Genomic DNA, 18,971 nt, shown 5'->3' with positions numbered 1-18,971 from the left:
ATATATATATATATATATATATATATATATATATATATTGTCCTTCTATTGATCTTGTTAATAATATCAAGGAGTCACCATGTTCTGAACTTCCAGGGGCATCTGTGATTAGATTATTCCACAGAAGAAACGGCAGGAATTTAGAGTCTGTGATGACTATAATCAGTGTCATTCAAATAACACAGCATCATGACATTTTAGATCATCACATATTTGGACTGAAGACTGAACATTATAGCCATAATTTCTTGTGAAGAAGTAAACGTCTCTCAGTGTTCCTTCATGTAATGAAAGCCAAACAAGGTGTCTGTCATCAACAAAATGATCCGTTTGATGGACACATTTACACTCACACTTACATGCCACATTTGAGGAGGTTTACTCTTTTCCATGTCGCCCGTACATCTCTTAGTGAAACAAGAATCTGGCAAATTTCACAACAATTAAATGTGTCAAATTAGTGACCCCGCATGGCCATTTAGGCTATTTAGATTTCAAATGTATTTGTGACATTTCCCTCTTTCAACAAATCTGAAAAGGTTCACTTGATGTTGAGTTATGTTCGACAAATCACTCAAGTGTCTGGTATGATTTGTGAGATCAGTGTCTTTGAAGAGGTGAAGTTTCCAAAACACTTCCTGACATGCGAGTACATTTCTGCCCCGCTGTATCAACTTTAAAGTGTTGGCTGTTGTCCTGAAGCCATAAATGGCGTCAGCAGAGGGACGACCAGGGCTCCCTGTCCCCGGCTCTGAGCTGAATTAGGTTCAAACGAATGATTGGTACTTTGCGACTTGAAGTAAAACCACTGCCATAGATTATGATATGGAACTGATGGGTTGCACAAACTCCTGATGCCATGAGGGGGATGACATTTATTCAGCTTTAATTTGATCCAGACTCCAGGCAGGAATTCTGTGCAGCTCCAGCTCTGCCAATCTAGTGTGAACATGCGTGACAAAATGTTTTTTATTAACGATTAAATCCAAGGAAAAATTCAGGGTCTAGCCTCCATCATAACAGCTCATCAGCGATTTATCAAGTTAATGACAATCCTCCTTAAAAGTCTGGAACCAGTGAGGATTACATTCAAGATTTTGCAATTGGTTTCACTAGGAGCAAACAAAGGCAATTCCTTATCAAATCATTTGTTATGACATCATTTTAGATTCACAAGAACATTGCAGCAATTTGTGAGCAATCTTCCCACTGTGACATGGGTCAGTTGTTTGGCTATAACTGCCCATCATCTGCAGTAAACCCCAGTAGGATGAATTTACAAAGGTGTTCAAACATTTCCACTGTATCACATTTCAGCAACTATTTCAACACTGCTCCCTGTACACATATACATAGAATCCAAAGGACTGTTTCACAACACTGTAGCGCATGAGTAATTGTGGAACAGACCAGTCCAATCATTTATCAAATTCTATATATTCCCTCCAGCAAGAGGGACTCAAGCCCAGGATCCCAATAAACATGCTACTTATTAAAGACAAATAGCATACTCCACCCCGCCAGATCCAAGGAAATGAATGCTAAAGATTCTGCTGGGCGCCGGGGTTGGCTTGTTCAAAGGGAAAGTATTCAGAAACACATTCCAAAACAGTCAAGGGACAGACTAACCTGACTGTGGGAGAACATGACAGTCAAAAATGTGAGAAGGGGGAGAAATTTAATTGTACTGATGCGTGGAAGGGAGTGGTCTAAGTACGGTTCCTAGTAGGGTCAGAGAGAGAGAGAGGAGAGGAGAGGAGACACAACACGACAAAGGACAATAGAAACACAATCCAAAATGGGTCATAATCATGATGTATTAATTGATAGTGGTGTGGAATTCAAGTCATCAACAGAGCAGAAGAGAAATAATGAGCAGCGCCAACATGTCATTTATATCATGCTGCCATCTTGTGGCAAAGCTGTGCCAATACACATTTAGATCCTGCAGGATCAACCTTGATCTAACGCTTCACAAACTTCCTACTGTAAGAGACAAAGGTACAGATCGGGTGTGTTTAAGGAGTAAATTTACTTAGTTGCTGCTTTTAGTGATCTGTAAGCAAACCTCTGTAATGAACACCACCTGCACATGGGGAACACAGTGGGTTTTGTGGATGTATGAATAGATAAACAATGTTAAAACGGAATAAGTCAATGAATCAATTAGTTGATTAACAGAAAATTAACCTGCAATTGAAAACATTTGCTGGTTCAAACTGTTTTTCTTTGTGTTACACGGCAGTAATGTTTATATGTTGGACAAAGCAACCAATTTAAAAACATCAAATGTTTGGAACCTGAGAAACCATTGAAGGCATTTTTAAAAACCCTTTCCTGAAATTTAACAGGCAAAACTAGCAAATTATTCAATTATGAGAATAATGGTCAACAGCCACTGTAAACAACATGCTGGTAAAATATTCACACCTGACAAATTGTGCCACTAAAAAACATCTCAAACATCTCCAACATCACTAATATCTACAGTAACAATAACAACAGCATAGGTAGCTATTCCATGTGCCCGTATTGCCACTTATCTTTTCATATACAGTATAAACCCCAATAAGAAAGAATCATAATTTTATCTTACAGTATATACAGTACAAACAAAGAAACAGAGCGATGACGTATGTCACTCTCTCCAGGATAAGAATTATTTCCTTTTTTGCATTTAAACTACTGATATCAATAGTCTAAATGTAAGAAAAGTCCTGAGTGCCAGAGATGACAGTGGCAGTTCATGCTACAGACTGACGTGTGCCAACAAGTTCAACCTTTTGACAAATGATGATACGATGTCTCTGACAGAAGCTGTTATTTGTCGATCACGTTGCCCAGAGTTTGTCTAAACAAATGGCAATGCAGAAATAAGATGCCTTTACAGTGTAAATCTCAGGATGGCAACATTTGCATCCAAGTCGATGATGTCATCTAAGGCCTAAATAAAGTATCGTATATGGTTCTGTCATGTAGGGAAAAAATACAGTTTTTACATTTATTAAAAGTCAGTGCATAACATGACTAGTCAATGTATAGTCCACAAACCAAAGACTGCCAACGATCCTCTGTATAATGGACAGAGAATCTAATTCCAGTTATCTACAAAATGGCCCGTTTCCATTCATTAAAATGTCCAATTTCCAGTGATTGAGCTACAGTCCACTTGCACTTAAAAAGAACTAGTGAGAAGTACCAGTATCCACACTGGAAACAATCCAGTGCAGAGAGAGAATGCTGCGGTTTCGTCTTCAGTTTTCACAGCACTTCATCCACATGTGCATGACTCTGCCTGTCTTCATCAGCCTCCCTCTGGAGCTGCTGGTACTTTCTTTTGAAAAACCCAAACTAGGAAGATAACAGATTAAGTTTAGAGACAGTTGTAATGTCAGTTACGATATTTGATACAAAAAAGAATCAATAAAAAATGTGCACATTAGAGTTTCCAGTGTATGTTATCAGTTATATACCTATAAAGCATTAATGTAATGAACTTACATAGCCTATTTTTCTCATATCCAGATATACTGTATATATACTGTAAAAACACTGCATTGCATGCATAGTAGATTGTTTTTCCTTCTTAAGCTGCACATCTCTATGAAAACAGATCAGGTTCATTCTCTTCTCTCACAGAGGTGAAATGCTCATGTTTACAAATCGGACATGAAGTGGACATATATGAATAATTTACTGATGCTCCCCTGCATGCTGAAATTATCTTCACCAAGACGTTAGACAAACATGTACCTTCCACAGCAGTCCGACAGCCAGAGCCAACAGCAGCAGCCCGGCAATGGCGCTGCCAACTATCACTCCTACTGGAACATCACCTTTCTCTCCAGGTTTACTGATCGTCAGCATCACCTGGACAGCAGCAGGACAGATGCGGCATGACAAACAAAAATTAAACAGGCACTTCACACATCACACTATACCCCTATAGGTTTGAGAGAAAAAACATGTAAAATGTCATGCTTTTGTAATAGAGAGATTAAAATCAAGCTTTTTTTTAGTGTAGAAAAATTCATGTTGCTTTTTCACATGTTCTTGCTCAACAATGGTGTTGCAGTAAGAGAACAGAGTAAACTCATGAGATCCAGTAAGTAAGATAAAATGTGTTGATGTCTTAATGTGAGGCACAAAATCTAGAAGTTGAAATGAGATCTTACTGGAAGCTGTTTGTGGCTGATGAGAAGCAGATCGGGGTCAGCGGTCTCGACATTGACACTGGAGGTCAGCACAGTGGTCTGATAGGCGGCCTGTCAAAACAACATTTATACAAATCAGAGCACTAAAAGCAATTTATTAATCAGCAACAGAAGAAAATTAACGGTAATAAAAGCAGACAAAACAACCAATATTATAAAATTCCCTATTGAATACATTTACCGAAATAAAGGTGCCGCTCCAGATCCTTGTTTTAACTTCCACAAAGTAGTCACTCTTAACTTCAGTGTCTTTGAGGATGCATTTTAGATGCTTGCATTTTGCACTCTTGCAGTCCTAAATACGTAATAAAAGGAAATCAGTACACAACAATAATTTCAAATTACAGTGTCTTCTGTATCTGGATTATTTGTAAAAAAAAACAAAAAAATAAATAACATTTCTATATGCAGTTTTTAATTTTATTATTCAAAGATCTATAGAAACTATGAAGTTAAATTAAACATCAATCAATCAATATATCATGTTATTACTGCATATTAAAAAGTGAAAAATATGCTTAAGGTACCTCGTGTGCACACACATAGATTTACGTTTGTGCCTTACAGCTTCTCTGAGATAAAAGTGAAAAATGTTGCTTGGAAAGATGTGATCTGAGAAACATCTCAGCACTTTGATGTATATAAAGAGAGAAATAAGTGACTAACCAGCGTCTCCGTGCCTTTGAGGTTCTCCTCAGAGAAAGACGCTTTGTGGCTTTTCACACCGATCTTCAGAGGATCAACCAGGCCGCTTGAATCACAGCTGACAGACCCTCCCTACAGGTGGAGAAGTCTCATGTCATTTATGCAATAGATGCTGTGGTCCAAATCATACAGTAAAACTCGTTTTACACACCCTGACTTAGGAGCAGTTTGGTAACAAGCTATATTGCAGATTTGGTGTCAACTAGGATATTTCTCAGAAAAGTTTTTTGCTCACTGCTTGTGTGTCCACTTTGGTCACATAGAGGAGCGGATTTCCACCTTCAGTGGTCATTGGCAGAGCGATGATCAGATACAGGAGGCTGACCGGGAAGTTACCTGTTGAAACCTTTAAAAACAATTTGTTTTAATAAATAATTGAAATCTAAAGTGAATATGAGAACTACATGATGACATTTTAAGAGACTGACTCATTTACTGCACCTTCACTGTAAAGTTAAACTCTGGGCCGATGTCGTCTAGAGTTTTCACCGTTGTTACTACTTGATTGGTTGAATTTGCCACGTAAAAATTGATATTTGACCGCCTAGGACAAAGAGACCATAAAAGGTAACATTTTAATTTATTTGCCATCAACCACTGTCAATCTTACACTGCAGGAACAAAATCAGTCACAAAACGTAAGATCACCTGGATAAAACGATCCCTGTATCATACTGAACAGGAATGGATATGTCCACATTGTTGTCCGCAGGTTTTTCCTCTTTACCATCACTGTAAAGAAAAAAAAAAGGGAAAGAAATTGTTACATGTGAATAATTTTAATTAAGAGGCACAATTTTTCATTGAATTTCTATTTAGATTCAGTTTAAATACCTCTTGGCCTCAAATTTCACCTGAGCTCGTTTTTGCGGCTGATCGAGACTGTATTCAAAATTGATTTCAAATTTCACCTGTAATGAAATAACATGCTTTGCATCAACTTCTGTAACTGGTCAAACAAAGAACCTGGTACGAAATAATTTCAAAGCAGTTTACAAGTAGCAAAATGTTTTTTTTTCTTGCATTTACCTCTTCATCTTTTTTTAATGCCGGGTATCCCACCTGGCAAGCGACAGTTTGTGTTTCTGTTGAGCTGCACTTGACTCCATCCGTCTGTCAATTTATAGATAAGACCAGTGCATAAGTGTTGTGTTCATTAGTTAATTACACTGACAGCGCATTACAATAAGGCTGGAAACCTCTTTAATGTTATTCAAACACTTATTCACCTGCACAGGTAGAAAAACAGAAAATGTTCCTTCACACTCTTCCCCACTAAATGTCGAAAAAATGGGTTATATTGATTTTTTAAAAATGTGTTAAATGATTTGATGATGATGCATTTATTCAGCGTGCGTGTGATTTTGTGACAATTAAGTTGAAGGATTTTTTTTCACATTAGCATCATGTCAACATAACCTTTTTTTAAGCCACTCACTGGAGGAAAGACGGAGGAGTAGTAGAGGTTGCTGGAGAACGTGGCCAGGACCTGAGTGTTGTACGCGTTCTCCTTTTTGTTCTTCACGGCGACTTCAAATGACAGTTCTCGGTTGTTAGCGCTGACCACAACGGGAGCTGAGCTGCAACACAAGAGCTCCGATTATTATCCTCTGCATTCATGTGATTTAATCTGTGTACGACACAGATTTAACTATGAGTACTGTCTAATTGACCAGAGGGGTGGTTAAAGTTACCTTTTCCCTGGACCTACTGTGAGCTGTGGGTGATTGACTCATATTGTTTAAAAGACTGTTGGTCTGTCTCTTTTTTCTTTATCATCTATAAATACAGGGGAGACATGCAGTATCTAAACGTGAAGTTATCCAGATGAACACTACTGCATCTAGGCCCACTTGAAAATGCTCAACACAGTATTTATATAGAAAGGAATAGCAGGGCCTTCCTTAAGTTTAAGAAACACAAAAAGAGGCAAAAAGATCCAAGTCTACAAAAACAAAAATCAATAGCAGCTGCAAAAAACCACATGTGATCAAATGTGTATGAATGTGAGAAAACACTTTCAGTGTTGAATGTTCTCTGTAAAGTCATTGTTCATATCCTTTCATCTGAGTTAATTCACTCCCACATCTGACCTCACCATTTTATAGGCTATGAAGTTGTTGTATACACTGGAAAACTTTAATTTGTGCAGCTATAAACAATTAAGACAGACTCATAAAACAGAGAAAATAGAAAATGGTGTAATGGTTGTTCGGAGTTACCAGGGCACAACATCAAATAGAGGATTGCCCATTTTACCAGTACTGTAATATCAGCAGGTCAGTTCAGTACAGCCCCCCCCAGAGGCTGCTAGAGGAGCTTTTACCCAGTCCTGTTTACAAATATGTAACATGGTGTACCATGACAGCAGAAATATGTGAAGCTGTGTAATTTGACAATCTGTTTCTCAGAGGCCTCAGAAAAAAGTATTTCTTTAAAACATTAAATATTAATGACTTAATAAGCAACACTTAAAATTAATATTAAGAAAGAATTATTTTTAGTTTGTATCTATTAAGTGTTTAACAGTCACTTCATCAGGACTGTGTGGGTGTGGTTTGATGACATTTGACCGACAGTAGTCTGACAACATAAGCAACCTAATAATAATAATAATAATAATCTGATTCAAGGACTTGAAGAATCGGCTTGCTTCACAGACATGCATAACATAACTAACAAAGCCGTGCCCACCTCCAACCAGCGAGCAGAGCACAGATACACAGACAAATACAGAACTCTCTCATGTGGAACAAGACAACTGCTCTAACTGGCCAAAAGCTTTATCTTTCTGTGCTGTAAGGCCCCATTACTGTATTAAAAAGCTGATTGAGAAATTCTTTTCAGGGCCTTTAGCACAAGTATCACGTATCCTCACTTCACAAATGACTCATAGTAAAGACAGACATAATCTTGCCCAGGCTTGTTATTGTACTAAACACTTGATACAGGTCAGTGATTCTCACCTGGACGCCTTCGAGTCTGTCTTCACTCTCAGCACCAGGTCACTGATGCACACGTCATCAGAGCCACAGTCTTTTGTGAAGGGGATCTGAAACAATAACAGAGCAGCGAATTCAGCACAAGATGCTGCTTCACTTTTCAAAGGCAACTTTTCAACTCATGCCTATTCTCCTTTAATCTCTATAGAATTGGAAAAAACATAACATAAATGAAACCTATTATATTACTACAGCATGGGGTGAACTTTAATTTTGTTTTTAGGAAACCACGTAGTGTGTACATCTGCAAAACTTGCGTGACTTTAGTTTTTAAAACCCAGTAATTATCACACGCACACCATGTCATTTTAAATGACTGTGCGAACACAAAATAACAAGTATGTTTAAAGTCTTCTGTCACCGGATATGTTTGTTGTAGATCATTGGACACCAAAGACTATGTCTGATTCACGTAGTGTATCAGTCACTTACAAAGAACTGTGAGGCCTTTGGAAAAAACTTATCGAGGACAGGATTCACATCTGCATTCTGCTGCTCGATTTCCACTTTCAGACTGAGGGAATTCACAAAGTCTGGAGTCTCCTGTTTAAGACATCATATATGGACAAATGAGGAGATAATTATCAAAAATACTTTATGTCTTTTTTAGACAAAAAGTAATAGTAATATATACACAAGCCTTATAAAGGTGCTCACATGAAAACAGTCAATGATGCCTGAACATTACCTGAACATAAACCTGGTAGTCTCGACACAGGGGTGTAGATGATATTTTTGCCTTTTCTGTGAGGAAGCGCTCATTGTTTTTTGTAAACATTCCTCTTGACGTCACTCGTGAAGCCTGTAAGTCGGCATCCAGAGTCAAAGTGTAGGATATATCTGAAAGAAAGTAAGGAAGACTGTATATGCATACACACTTTGACATCTGAGTGCAATCGTTTTTTGGGGATTTTTTTTCTTGAAAATGATTAAGTTGGGATTTGAATGTCTTTCAGCAATAGTTTCCATTTTGGGAAATAGGCTTATTCACATTTGTTAGAGTTAGATAAGAAGTTAGATACCACTTTCATGTCTGTACTCAAAAATACAATGTTACAGCCAGCAGCTAGTTAGCTTAGCTTAGCATAAAGGAAACAGCCAGTCTCACTCTGGTCACAAATTCACAAAATGTTTCCAAAAATACTGAACTATTACTTTAAGTAAAAGGAGTCTACATATTCTTGAGAAGCCTAACAGGCGATCTGATTTACCGATGGGTCCAACAGGATTCTTAGGCCTGAATTCAGCACTGAAACAGAGGTTGGTGTTGAAACATGAAAGCTTTCGCCCGTTTATGTCACAGGGTTTGTTGAAGATGTTGATTTTATTGGGGTTGAAAGAAGCCTTGGCTGTGACATATGCCACACCTCGGGACCTGAAAAACATGTGTAATTTCAAAATATCATCAGCCTTGCAAGTTCCAACATAATGGGTTCATCAATGTTTCCACATATTGTGCTGGATTGACTCACCAGAGCTGCACCACTTTGCCATAGGCACCAACTGAGATGTCTGGGAGTGTATCATCATTCAGATCTTTGAAGCTATCTAGGGACCTTCCAAAATACTGCAACTGAGAATCCAGTTTGGAGCCAAGGATTCTCTGAAAAGTTAAATTAACCAAATGTGATATAGAGTATGTGTCATATGAAAGACAAACATTAATTTGAATTCATTCATCAACGGTTTCTCTCCGTACCTGTGAGAACTCTTTGTTTAAAGTCTTCTTCTCTCCATTGTAGATGTAAATGACGCCTTTTTGTTTGTCCTCTAGTGGCGCTCCAACTACAATATCGTTGTAACCATCAAGGTCCAGGTCAGGAATGGCAGAGATAGCCATCCCGAATCGTGCGTTTTCAGTCGGGGGTGGGCCATTGAGGAACCCCTGCTCGTTCAGTATACCCTTCAAATGGTAAGACAGAGAAAGTCTGAGCTTGGCAGGGCTAAACGTCACGCTACAGCTCCTTTAAGCTTAACAATAAATGAAATCCACGTCATCTACTAGACAAACTGAGGGCTTATACTCATTTTTACCTTGGTGACGGAGAAGAGATAGACCCTGCCTTCCTCTCTCTTTAGCTCGCTCATGAACATGGGCGCACCAACCAGTAGGAGGTCTGTCACCCCGTCTTTGTCCACGTCCAGGGAGCACAAGACGCTTCCAAAGTATGACCCTATCTAGGACAACAATTGCCAGCTGTTAATTAATGACGACACCGCATGTATACAGTTGGCTCAATGTGAACAGCATATCCTCCAGCGTCAGTACCTGTTTCCCTCTTTCTGAGTCTATGATAGCAGATTGCTTCCGAGCGTTGACAGTGTAGACGATTACTTGTCCAGAGTGGTTGGAGCGAGGTGCACCCGCCACAAAGTATAGTGTAGAGCCATCGTTCAGCGTGGTGACGGAGTAACCTGGAAATGCCCACAGGTAACACATTTACTAGCTGACATCTTATTACTTGAACAGTGATGGATTGTAACTAAGTATATTTACTAAGTACTGTACTTAAAAACAATTTTGAAGTATTTCGTGTTACTTTGCTACATTTCAGAGGGAAATGTTTTCCTGTTAACACCACTATATTAATTTGAAAGGTATAATTACTTGTTACTCTGCAAATTACAGGCTCTGCACACTTACACAACAGTTTTCAGTTACTCTGGCTAATTAAACCTCTAATCAAGCATAAGTTGGTTGGAAACAAGTGATTTCACTGAACTCTATGTAGATAAATGCCATATTTCCATATGGTTTCATCCTCTTCTTCTGCAATACTTATACTGTAATGGCACCTGACAGAAGAATTAGTGCCATCAGCTGTTTATCTTGAATCAACTCCTATTATTCAGCGGCAGTGAATGGAAACATGCATTCATTTGTATTTGGGTTGGTTATTTGCACTACCTTTGATTGGAAACCCTGATAGGGTTGTCCTGCCTCAGCAGGTACGACAAAATCAACAAAAGCTGTCCTGAGAAGACGTCTTGTTAGGCAACACAAGTGAAAAAACCTGTGTCAATGGATTATGGGTGTGCAGGGGTTTCAGGAGTTCTCATGCAAAATACAGTATATGATTATCCCAATAAAATATGACGCAATACTACATACAACTACGTACTGCTCTACAAGCTTCAACATGAATATGCTGTTTATAGGTATCTGTAGTTCACTTAGTACTTTTACTTTTAAGTAACTGTTTGACTCCGACACACTCGTGTACTTTAACTGAAGTAATATTTTGCATGCAGGACCTAATTGTACCATAGTATATACACTGTAGTATTGCTACTTTTACTTAAAGGACCAGTGTATAAGATTTAGAGGCAGCTAGCAGTGAGACTGCAGCTTGCAACCAACGGAAACCCCTCCCGTCACCCCTCCCTTTCCAAGCAGGGAGCAAGGGAACCGACGGTGGCCTTTAGGTAACGTAAAAAATGCAAAAGGCCCAGAGCCAGTGTTTGGTTTGTCCATTCTGGGTTTCTGTAGAAACATGGCGGTGCAACATGCCATGCTCTCCTATGTAGATATGCAGCGCTCATTCTAAGCTAGCGAAAACACAGGTGATTATACACTAATGAAAACATAATTATGTATATTATATTCCATTTCTGCCAATACATCCCCCTGAATCCTATACACACAATCTCAATATTTCTTCCACCACTTTACTTAGACCAGCCCTTGTAACACAGCTTCAAAGACCAAATCATTGCATAAATTCTATGGTAAACATGTGGTATTTTTGCCTTACAAAATATTTATAATAGAATTATTATGGATTTCTCTTAAAGACATATCTAAATTAATATTAACTGCAGTTTCAACACAATTATTCTAACAATCGCCACGGGTACAATCATGGATGTTCAGCTGTATGTAAACAATACAGGAAAGGGCAGATATGGTCTGGGTATGTATGCATTTAACAACGTTAAAAGCACTGAAAATGTAGAAAAGTCAAAAGAGGAAGATTGATTTCCAAATTTCAAATTAGGACAAAGGAAACTATTTTGGCTTTAATCCTGTAGCCTCTACTGCAAAGTAAAAATTAATGTGTCTATAAGAATGTCCATTATAGATTTATTTTTTTTATGATCTTCCACTTCACGGAACACTAAATGCTGAAAGACGTGGTTGGCTGAGAATTTGGCAATTTCACAAACCAGTTTCCGCTCGAAAACACCGCAAATTTTTACCACACCTGCACATTCATGCTGAGACAGCCTCTGTTGCCCAGAACGTGAAGACCTCCACTGAGGCTGCGGTATTTACATTCACATCACAAGCTACATTATGAAAACTTATGATAGAGTAAAGTGTAAATGCCTACCCAGTAATGAGCTGTGGTTTCTGTCTTGAAGAATCTCCTCAAAGGCTGAGAAAGGGAGTATGTCAACCTTTGACCCTGTTTGATGGACGACCGTCCCGCTCCAAGAGTAGGCTCCCACTGCTCCCAGCATCATCACATCCTTCAAGAGCAAAGACCAATCAGCAGAAACCATAGACATACTGCTGTAGATGAAAGTCTCAACTTTCTCGGTGGTTTCAAGTTATTATACTTAGTCTCCCAGAAAAACCACCATAAATGTTGGTAAAGGGAACTCTTTAAGATCACGTCAGATGACTGTAGATAAATGCAGCTTCCTATTTCCTGTCAGTGAGAATGGTAGGTTGGTATAGCTATATATAAGCTTTTTTGTCACTTCAAACCGTGGTCACAAATGGTGTTTCTATAACTGTCATCAAGAATCTTTACTTAATAGTATTTTGTTATTATTATATATTTTTACAGCATTAACGTCAGAAACTGGTGGCCAGTGGCGTATACGTCTGTATGTGGAGCGTTCACACTCAACAATATCTGGTGAATGTATCAGTGTTTTCCCACAACTGATAGAGAAGCTTTCAGAAGCGTACAAGGCGGCGATCTGTACCTGCTGGCTGGAGTAGTGGGCGCTGAATCCGACCTGGGACATCTCCATTTTGAAGTTGTCACCCCCCTTTCCAGTGCCTTGTGAGAACACACCATCAGGAAAACACCAGGATCAGAAAGAGAAGGAGCAGAGCAAGAATCAGACAAAGGGATTTTCTTTTCATCCTCCCTTGGAATCTTCAACTGTGACAGACACGCTGGGACAAGCCCGGATGAGATTCTTTGAAGAGGATATGAATCATCATGTGGTGTCAAGTAAATTACACATGGTATAGTAAGTTCAACAACAGGAAGGATGAAGAAATAATATGCACCCTCAATGTTGAAGATGCGATCCCCCAGTGTTCCAGCGATGGTGGAGAGAGCCGCTTCTTCAGACACATTGAAGAAGTATTTCTCTGTGGGTAAACTGGCGATGGATTTGATTTCTTTGATTAGGTTTTCTGTGTCGATGTTGTTTCTAATGTAATAACCCAAGACCTAAGAAAAAAAGGAGGAAACAGAAAAAAAGAAAGAGTGAGTGGTAGGTAATAACACACACACACAAGAAAAATAATTGTATGCAAACATAAGCTTTTGGTCTCACAGTTTTACAGTCATCATACTGAAATATGGTGATGAAAAACAGGAGTGGGGCTCAAATCTATAAAGCTCAAACTGCTTTATCTAAAAATGGTTGCAGATATTATCATAAAAACAAAACACACACACACACACATTCTTAAAAACACCATTACGACTACTGTGTATATATGACATGATGAGAGTAATGAGGTGTCACAATGCCAGATCCTCACTTACAGCGATACCAAAGCGGGTGATGCCTTTGCTCTCACACTCTGCGATGACTTTATCTCTGATGGATACGTCGTGAGACTCTCCATCAGTGACGACCACCATCACCTTGGCAGCGCCCGGTCGGCCGCCTCGATCGAAACCCTGCTTACTGAAAAGAGAACACACAAGTCTCACTTCTGAGCTCACTTTTGAAAGTTCTTTTAAATAAATAAGTGATAAAAGAGGGACTATGCCACAAATACATTTCTTTTAATAGAAAGATAATGGTATGGCTGCAAAAATGAATTTAAAATTAATTGTTAAAATGCAGTTTTTTAGTTTACAAGTGAAAGAAAACTAAACCCAGTCAGGTGATAATAAAACAGAAAACCAGACAATCAAAAAAAAAATCAAATAATAAGAAGATAAACAAGCAAACAAACACACAAATAAATAAAAACATTTATAGATGCAGTATATGCATATGTATAAAAGTCGGTAATGCTGCACCACCAACCTGGCATATTGGATCGCCTTGAAGGTATTTGTAGAGTGACCATACACTTGTGTGATTCTGGACACTGCACTGATCACGTCTTCTTTGTTTTTATACTGGTTCAGCATGAATTCAAACTTGGGATCAACGGCGTACTGAATGACACTGACCTGGCATGGTAAAAAATTTGTGTGATAAAGCGCAGAAAGCTGTCATTAATGACCACAAAACAATAAGGTAACCGGTTAAATTAAGAATCAAGATTATCCTCTCATTTATCTCTGCATAAGTTTCCTGTTATGGCACATGAGACGTGACGTTACCTGTGTGTTTTTGGGCCCGATGTCGAGTGCAGGTATTAGTTTCTGGAGGAAATGGTTCATTGGTTCCCAGGGATAAATGCTGTTGGATCCGTCCAAAACAATCACAATGTCCATAGGCCCTCCACATGCTATAAAAACATCACAAGAAGGGGCACAGCTGTGACAAATCGAACTGAGGCCATACATTTTACATTCCTGCTGATTCATTTTCTGAGGTTATTTTTCCTGCCTTCCATGCAGCCACTGGTTTCAGTGCATGCCGATACAGTAGAGCAATACATTTTGCAGACTTTAAACTTGCCTGAGGCTGGTAATATATCCCAGTTAACCATTAGTGGCCTTTCTTTATTTGTTAATATTATATAATGTGTAATGTGTTTTAACAGCTGCAAGCAGAGACACTTTCTTGTGGGTGGATTTAAAGCTCTGACTTTCAGAGTTTGAGAATAGTGGATGCTGTTGACCCCACAGACAAAAATAATAATAATAATGATGTCATGCTCGCTTGTACCTGAAGGAACAGTTTTCAAATTCTTTAACTCAGACTGCATGTCACTGTGCTGCACTTCTGACATTAACTGACACGTGCCTTTAAAGGAAGCAGATTAGATACTTAACGCTGTACAAATTAAAACATCAACAATCACATAAAAAGCTCTTACTCTGGATGGCAGGAGAGAAGGCAGGTTGAGGCTTAAAGAGGGGGCTCATTTTTGCACATATTCCAGGGTGGAAGTCCTGAGTGCCACACAGCTGTCCCCAGAGAGGACCACACGTCTGTATTAGATGACCACAAAACAAGAGAGAAGAGACGCATTGATGTCACTGCCTTTAAAAACTCACAGAAAGCTCTTATGTCTGTGTTTAATAGTTGTAAATTTGACTTAACTCATATTAAAATGCTTTTGGTAGGAAATAACGACATAGTGAAACCTGCAACATCAGCTTATATATTTAGGACCCTAATAGCCTGGGACTACTTCCTGTTGCAGCAGCTAATTTAAAGCACATACTGTACTTCCTGCAGCACTCAGCCTACCATCAAACCGCTGACTGCAGGCATCCGAGTAAGAGTCAAACCCAGGCACATCTTATCGTCAAGGTTTCTAACATCTGGAATACTGACAGAATCTGTAAATAAAGTAGCAAAGACCACATTAAAGTTCATTTTGTAGTTATTAAATCTGGAATTTATACAATGTGTGCAATTAAAGCTCAAAGTATGAATAAAACACATCTTTTCAGTTGTGTTTAGGCTTCTTGAAGTACATGGACAATGTCAGAGAGGTAGAGAGGTCAAAAGTTAAACAGCAAAACACAAAAACCTCACCTTGCAGATTGAGCTTGTCGCAGCTGTTTCTTGACCCTGTGACTTGACACTTGTAAACATCCCCCTTCTTGTTTCTATTGAAACCACTCCATGGAGCGCCAACCAGGAGCCTGCAGAGGACAACAATATCCATCTCTTCCTCACTCTCATAAACACCCAGCACGAGAGGCATGTCTCAATGTTTTTGTGCACAGTGAGTAAGTTATGGCAAAGATTTTAACACTCATTTCACTACTACATGTGCATGTCATATCAGCCTGTATCATTTTAAGTCTGTGTAGTCTTGTTCTGAGAATGTACCAACAAGTCCGTCATATCATTCTTTGAACCTCTAAAGAAAAATCAAACAAGATTCTACAGGCTAACACAGAAAATAACCACATTATCCCCATATCACAACATTCACATGCTACTGGCTGATGTTGTAGCTGATGTCGATGGAAAACAAGATTTGTCAGTATTCCTTTCTGATGGATGGTACTGTGGAATACACAGTACAGTTAGAGGGCTCTATCAGATACTGTACACCTCCCCCAGTTACGCAAAGGGGCACTCCTCCAGACGTGAGTTACTCTACGAGACTGTGACTCAGAGTGTGCAACATGCAGACATCGCCGAGGAGTTCAGTTACTGTTTAACTAAATGTTACAAATGAGTAAGGGAAAACGCAAGACACTTTAAACATGGATTGTTTGTGACACACTTAGGGTTTTTGAGACTACAGTTTCTACAGCATTGCAGGAGTTTACCCAGGATGGTGCTTTGCAACATCAACTAGTCAGCAGAGTTAGACAAATTAGATGTTTTCAGACAGTATTACTCTCGCTATACTTATCAGTTGGAAGTAGAAATAAAAACATTTTGTCACTGTCTTGTAGATAAGAGGAAAGAGAACTTGTTTAAGAATAAGACTACAAGTCTACAGCCATGCTCTGTGAGGCTTTACTTAGGTACACTAGCGCTTGGACACACAGTAAATGCTAACATAGGCATGGTAACTAAAAAACCACAAATGTCAACCTCAAGGGTGCATGAGGAGGAGTCAGCAGCAACGTTTTGGTATCTGTAGGCATGAAAACAACTCTGCACACTGTGACACTACCTTCATGATCAAGTACACATTTACTGTCACTGCATTAGAAGCAGTGCATTCCAGTGCACACCAAACTCTGACCTCGTCATCGGATTGTAGCAACAGACACCATGATTAAAGTACCGTCCCTACATTGAAGAAGACTATTTGCCAATCGTACCATTTGCCTTCATGGTTTGTCGTTTGTAGGACTGTGTAGCCAAACTCTTCCACCGCTGGACCACTGAAAATCTTGGCACCTGCAGTGCCGACGTTGAAGGACTGTGAATGCCAGACTCTGTCAGCTGGTGGAGGAGAAAGCTGAGGTTAGATGACAGTGACACTGATAGTTTATAACGGCATCTTAACAACATCATATAATTCTCTTTACCCGGAACAATCACACCGTCAGTTACCAATCGCTGTATATTATCATTATTTTACATTTTTGGGTTTGTAAATGTTCAAACCAAAATATATTCATTATTTTTTCTGAAGCAGTGGTTTCAGCCACAATGACTTCCTCTTTCGTGTTTACACAGAGGCTGAATCCTTTTAAAAACCACATCAGCTTGACTCATCATGGCAAGGTACCACACTAAAAAAGCTTTGCAACACATGATGGTCATAGTATTTATGGAGTGTTAAAGATTGCGTAATGGACATTGCTCATTATGGAATAATTCTCTATAGATACAATCCATCTTCACGCACAGCTCTCTGAACCCCCTCAGGACATGGAATTTGGTCCTCTACCAGCGAGTCTTTCTACAATATTGAGCCCACAAGCCCAAACAGGCAGAGAGCTCTGCTAGCAGCCTGCCTTCCCCTCAATAAGCAGGCAGAAGAATGTGGATGGCTACTGGACTCAGGAGACCTTCTCCAGCACAGCCTCCTGCCACGCCTGTTTACCTGCAGGACAAAGTAGCACTTTGCCTCCTCTTGGGGCCCCATAACATATCAATATTTCCTCTCATTTCACAAATAGGAACTATGTGCATATGAGAGAATGATCAAAAGTCTCTGTCTGGCTGCTGCTTGAAAGCTTCCACTGTTTATACAGAGGAGACACCAAGCAACCATAGACTGCAAGCAACACAATTTCTTTTGTAACTTTTCTCCACTATGAGCTACATAACAAACAGCAAAAACTACAAATCTGCTCTTATTTAATCCATGTGGGCTGATTACATTTGAGAACAGATGAAGAAAAACCTGCAGGACGATGTGAAATATTGCAAAACAAAAACACTACCATACAGATGCATTAAGTAAATTCATATTGAGCTTCATTAGTGTTTAAAGTGCATGAAAAACATGTTACAGTCACTTTCTGTGGGCTGTAACGATTGACTTTAATAATCCTTGCCTACGCCAGTGTTATGAAAACGATATAAACCCGTCGCTAGATACTTTGAATCTCTTAACTCTCAGGGTGAGAAGACAGCGTCGCGAGGCTAATGGTGAAAATAACAAGTTCAAAGTCCAAATAAGAAGTTCGGTACTTACTAATGACTATTATAATGAAGAAGATATTCCCCCAGAAGAACTCCATCGTCGACTTTATTCCATTTGTATGTGGTGATTAGTCTAAATGAAGCCGCCGCACTTGACAAAGTTGTGGCTGCAGCTCGAGTCAGCGATGACGCACCGGACAGACGGTCTATATTAGGAGTTGTGCTCTTCCTCTTACCTGCCGATGCAAACTTTGACCCAAGTTTTATCAAAGGATGTGAAGTGCATCCTGTAGTAAAATCTGACTGGGGGAAAAGGAAGTTCGGGCACGTACAAAATCCAGTTATGGGCAGGCAGGAGATCAGAAAAAGGAGCCTCAGATAGATGAATGTATAGATAAAAGTTGAAACCCTTAATATAAATTTAAACTCTTAGTTCGAGTAGAAGCAAATGTTAGAAAAAAACAAGTCCACACCCATCAGCCTTCATTGAAATCTCTGAATTGTCATTCCAGTGCCACATCTTAAGTGGACAAAACAACACTCAAATCAAAGTCATATAAAATATATATACATCATCAATTAAGAGTTATCAGTTTGAGACTTGTCAGCTCCCAACTCCCTGAACCCTGTAATTTCATTCATATGACATGTAGAATAT

At 39.1% G+C, this 18,971-nt stretch overlaps 1 protein-coding gene across 1 annotated transcript; it reads right to left on the bottom strand.

Moving 5' to 3' along the window:
• Positions 1 to 1,799: 1,799 nt before the first annotated feature.
• Positions 1,800 to 18,494, bottom strand: itga2.2 (integrin, alpha 2 (CD49B, alpha 2 subunit of VLA-2 receptor), tandem duplicate 2). Its single transcript, XM_023406108.2, has 30 exons — positions 18,366 to 18,494; positions 17,038 to 17,161; positions 15,785 to 15,894; positions 15,494 to 15,585; positions 15,117 to 15,231; positions 14,455 to 14,582; positions 14,153 to 14,301; positions 13,660 to 13,804; positions 13,173 to 13,338; positions 12,860 to 12,936; positions 12,256 to 12,394; positions 10,191 to 10,336; positions 9,956 to 10,099; positions 9,621 to 9,824; positions 9,394 to 9,524; positions 9,133 to 9,296; positions 8,610 to 8,761; positions 8,354 to 8,464; positions 7,886 to 7,971; positions 6,358 to 6,499; positions 5,949 to 6,032; positions 5,754 to 5,830; positions 5,568 to 5,651; positions 5,361 to 5,463; positions 5,155 to 5,265; positions 4,881 to 4,991; positions 4,396 to 4,509; positions 4,176 to 4,265; positions 3,754 to 3,870; positions 1,800 to 3,351 (listed from the first exon to the last, which is right to left on the bottom strand). The coding sequence occupies exons 1-30, from the start codon at positions 18,409 to 18,411 to the stop codon at positions 3,262 to 3,264; spliced, it is 3,552 nt and encodes a 1,183-aa protein (XP_023261876.1). The 5' UTR covers positions 18,412 to 18,494; the 3' UTR covers positions 1,800 to 3,261.
• Positions 18,495 to 18,971: the final 477 nt, after the last annotated feature.

The sequence above is a fragment of the Seriola lalandi genome, unplaced genomic scaffold (assembly GCF_002814215.2).
Source record: "Seriola lalandi dorsalis isolate HSWRI2012SDOR001 ecotype SW California unplaced genomic scaffold, Sedor1 jcf7180002054294, whole genome shotgun sequence".
Taxonomy (NCBI): domain Eukaryota; kingdom Metazoa; phylum Chordata; class Actinopteri; order Carangiformes; family Carangidae; genus Seriola; species Seriola lalandi.
The sequence above is the reverse complement of the archived record's forward strand: the minus strand, read 5'-3'. Positions and strand labels throughout refer to the sequence as shown.

Coding starts and splice junctions, on each gene's coding strand:
- itga2.2 (XM_023406108.2), bottom strand. CDS start 18,411: ATGGAGTTCTTCTGGGGGAATATCTTCTTCATTATAATAGTCATTA. Junction 12,395..12,859: donor CCCACTACTCCAGCCAGCAG/GTACAGATCGCC, acceptor TTGCTCTTGAAG/GATGTGATGATGCTGGGAGC. Junction 5,464..5,567: donor ACAGGGATCGTTTTATCCAG/GTGATCTTACGT, acceptor TCTTTGTCCTAG/GCGGTCAAATATCAATTTTT.